The 3,434-nt window shown below is 47.9% G+C and overlaps 1 protein-coding gene across 1 annotated transcript; it reads right to left on the reverse strand.

Moving 5' to 3' along the window:
* Positions 1 to 1,674: 1,674 nt before the first annotated feature.
* LOC136462822 (gamma-glutamyl peptidase 5-like) lies at positions 1,675 to 2,944 on the reverse strand. The gene has a single exon (XM_066461871.1). The coding sequence runs from the start codon at positions 2,820 to 2,822 to the stop codon at positions 1,947 to 1,949; it is 876 nt and encodes a 291-aa protein (XP_066317968.1). The 5' UTR covers positions 2,823 to 2,944; the 3' UTR covers positions 1,675 to 1,946.
* Positions 2,945 to 3,434: the final 490 nt, after the last annotated feature.

The raw sequence follows: 3,434 nt of genomic DNA on the forward strand, positions 1-3,434 counted from the left end.
GTAGAATATACGATTTTACAATTCAGTAGCTATGGCTGTGCTGTTGTAGCTACTGTTGTAATTGTTTCTACTGCTGCTGCTATAATAACTTGTGAGAGTAAATTTTCCAACTCCTGTAGTAGGTAGGGTTCGAAATTTTGACTTTCACTGATTTTCGGTAAATATGCATACTAGCCATTTTGGTTCCATTTTATTAGTTTTCAAAATTTAGCCAAAACTTTACAAATATTTAAATACTCGCTGTTGATTTTTGCTCCTATTGTTCCCCCTTCAATATATATTTATGTCATAGCAGCAGGTAGACTGGACCTAGCAGTAGCCAATAACAATCACACCCGATCACATTGTATGATCCTATATGATGTCAGTATTATTGGATTCCCCATGTGATTCAAGAATCAAGACAGGGCTTGTTCTCCTTGTCTAGTCTTAGCTTGTTTCAGCTTGTTTCAGTTTATTATCTCTCACAGAACACTATTGAATCAATCGAAATCAGCCAAAATAAGTTTGAAATGTGACCAGCCGAACACTATTTTAACAAGGAGGGGGGCATATGACCCTTTTACAAATGGACTATTAGGTCATGTTAAACACAGCTCTAGGTCCTAAGATTATTTGAACATCCTTATCCCTAGCTCGATCTAGGTCTTAGAGCTATAGCTCAGTATGTGTAATCTATTTATGGAAGAACTAGGAGAACCAGGGTCGTCGATGGGCAGTGTGAGGTGGGCGACCGAATAGGGCCCTAAGAGCATGGGCTCCCACCTTGCATTCCTCAGCCCAGTAGCACTCCGGTAGCCCAGCAATTTAGATTTCTGAACGTCAAATGGGAGAAAGATAAACCTCAGCCCGATGGCAGCACCAGCACGCGTCCCCCTCCACTCGTGTCCCCTTGTCTTCGACTCTTCATCTTCATCTCGCATCGTCGCCAACAACGCCAACTCGGCAATCAACACTAAGAAACGCACGCAGTCAAAGCTGCAAGCCCGCAATGCTGTAGGTGGTAGGCCGCAAGCCCGCAACGGCAATGACCAGCAGGGACCAGAGGGACGGACGCACAAGGAAGGTAGACACTCAGGCAGGACCTCAGGTGATTCCCAGTTTGATTATTAACTGAATGAATTTTGAGTCTAAAATTATATATTGGCAAATTGCGATCTAGGATGTACCTATATAAATCATTTTTATGAATTTGTAAATATGGAGACGTTTATTTCCTTGATCCTCATCAATCAGCACTTGAAAATGATGCCTTTGAAACGATTAATTATGAAGATATAATTGAAGATTCATTTCAAGAAATACTAGACTGATGATGCTTTTCTGTAGAACTTGAGGTCAGTAATGCCTTTTCTATTTTAGAGTTCATTTTTTTGATATATTCTACATATTGTATGAAATAATACATTTTTAAGTTATCTATTTGATGCGTAAAAATATGCATTAATTTTTCTAGCCATTCATTAAAAAAGATCCAGGGCCCCAATTTACATTTCGAAGCGAAGCCCCAAATTTCTGGAGACGGCCAGTTACTACTACTGCACATGCATGTAGATTGCTTTGTGATCACAATGGCAAAAGCAAGATGAATACAATACAACTATATAATATACGTTAATTTGACTAAAACTTTAGTGACATCCAGAGATCAGACAACATTTTCGTTGATGGAGATCATATATATAGAAGTCAATTTGCAATAACTGAAGATTTGGATAAAAAAAATGTACGTACTAACGAATCTAGGCGCACAAATGGGTGAGCAAACAAGGTAGTTTCTAGCTAGTATAAGGACGCCACCAATAATGCAGAGGAGAACTAGAGTACATTTTTTTGTCAACAGGAAATCGAACTGCAGTACAGTGTGCAATCCTGCAGCAAATAAGTAGCTACTAACGATTTTCTGCCTACGACTTAACGTGCGCCCCCGCCCAGCCCTAGCCAAACTAGTTGCTGCGAGCCAACTGGATCATTGCAGCTGCGCTGGTGAAGCCGCAGCCAGCGACGGCGCAGCTGGTCACCTCCGGCGCCACCGTCCCCCGCATCACCGGCAGAGCAGGCTGCGTACGATCTCCTCCGCCCCCGAGAAAACCCTTGCAAAGCGCCGTCCAGAACGCCAACCGTCCGCCGCTCCTCCGGATGGCCCTCTGGTTGGTGAGGCGGTCGATGAGGTTGTGGAGGATGTCGAAGGTGTACTCCGGGTGGCCCTGGATGCCCAGCGCGCGCTCCCCGACTGCGAACACCTCCACGCGCGTCTTCTCCGAGTACACCAGCACCGTCGCCGCCGGCGGGATCTCCCACACCTCGTCCTGGTTAACCTCGATGAGGGCGGCGCTCCGGGGGAGGTCGTCCTCGACGAGACCTCCGAGGAACTCGAGGCGGCCCTCCAGGAGCTCCGGCGCAAACGTCACCTTCCTCACCCCGACGTCCCAGCCGTTCCGGGCCCTGCCGACCCTTCCGCCCAGTGCTCGGCACAGCACCTGGTGCCCGAAGCAGATGCCGAGCACCCGCTTCCTCATGGCGTGGACGGTCTGGACGAGCGCGCAGAGGCGCCGTCTCCACGGCTCGTCGCCGTGCGCGTCGTGCGGGCTCCCGCTCACCACGAAGCCGTCGTACGACGCCAGGTCCTCCGGCGCGGGGAACTCGCCGGCGATCACGCGGAAGCAGTCCCACCTCTCGTCGGTGCCACCGCTGACGTCGCCGAACGCGGCGACGAAGACGTTGTAGTACCCGCCGTACACCTCCTTGGCGTACTCCGAGTCCCAGAGCGCCAGCAGCAGCGCGTAGCGCCTCCCGCCGCGCCCCGCCGCCGGCTTAGTCATTGCCGGTGGTGATGAGCAAACTAACACTATACAGCCGATCGATCGGAGGCGAAGCTCAGCTGACCAGCTAGCTAGTTACGATCGAGCTTGCGAGTGTAGTGCAGCAACACTGATCAGCTGTGTGTTCTGCCAATTTGCAATGATCCGCAGAGCGATTCGGAGCTCCTATTTAAGCTGTGTAGTAGGCGTGTAGCTGTAGCTCGATGGAGTCGCGATCGCTTGTGGAACACATGCATGGCTTGGGATATAAACTAATGATCAACTAGAAAACAAAGCGCGGCGTTGCCGCGCGGCTGTGTGGAGTGTCCGTAGTTGTGAAGCCAGTTTTGACAATGCATTTTAACGTTATTATTTAACTAATAATGTGTTATTAGATCAGAATAAAATCAAGAGATCACGAATCTCTCCTGCAAAGCTTGTCATCACTCATCAACCTAAAAGAAGGGTCAAATGATGCAGAGGAAACATGACGTAGTTTTCTGCCAGAAGCTTTAATAGGGAATAAATAGCAGTAGCACAATTATAATTAATACAGGAAAAACACATACGCTGAGTGCTACTGATGTTTTTGGCCTGAATATGCTTCTTTTGTTTTGGAACGTTCTAACATTT

Source organism: Miscanthus floridulus, chromosome 7 (genome assembly GCF_019320115.1).
Source record: "Miscanthus floridulus cultivar M001 chromosome 7, ASM1932011v1, whole genome shotgun sequence".
Taxonomy (NCBI): domain Eukaryota; kingdom Viridiplantae; phylum Streptophyta; class Magnoliopsida; order Poales; family Poaceae; genus Miscanthus; species Miscanthus floridulus.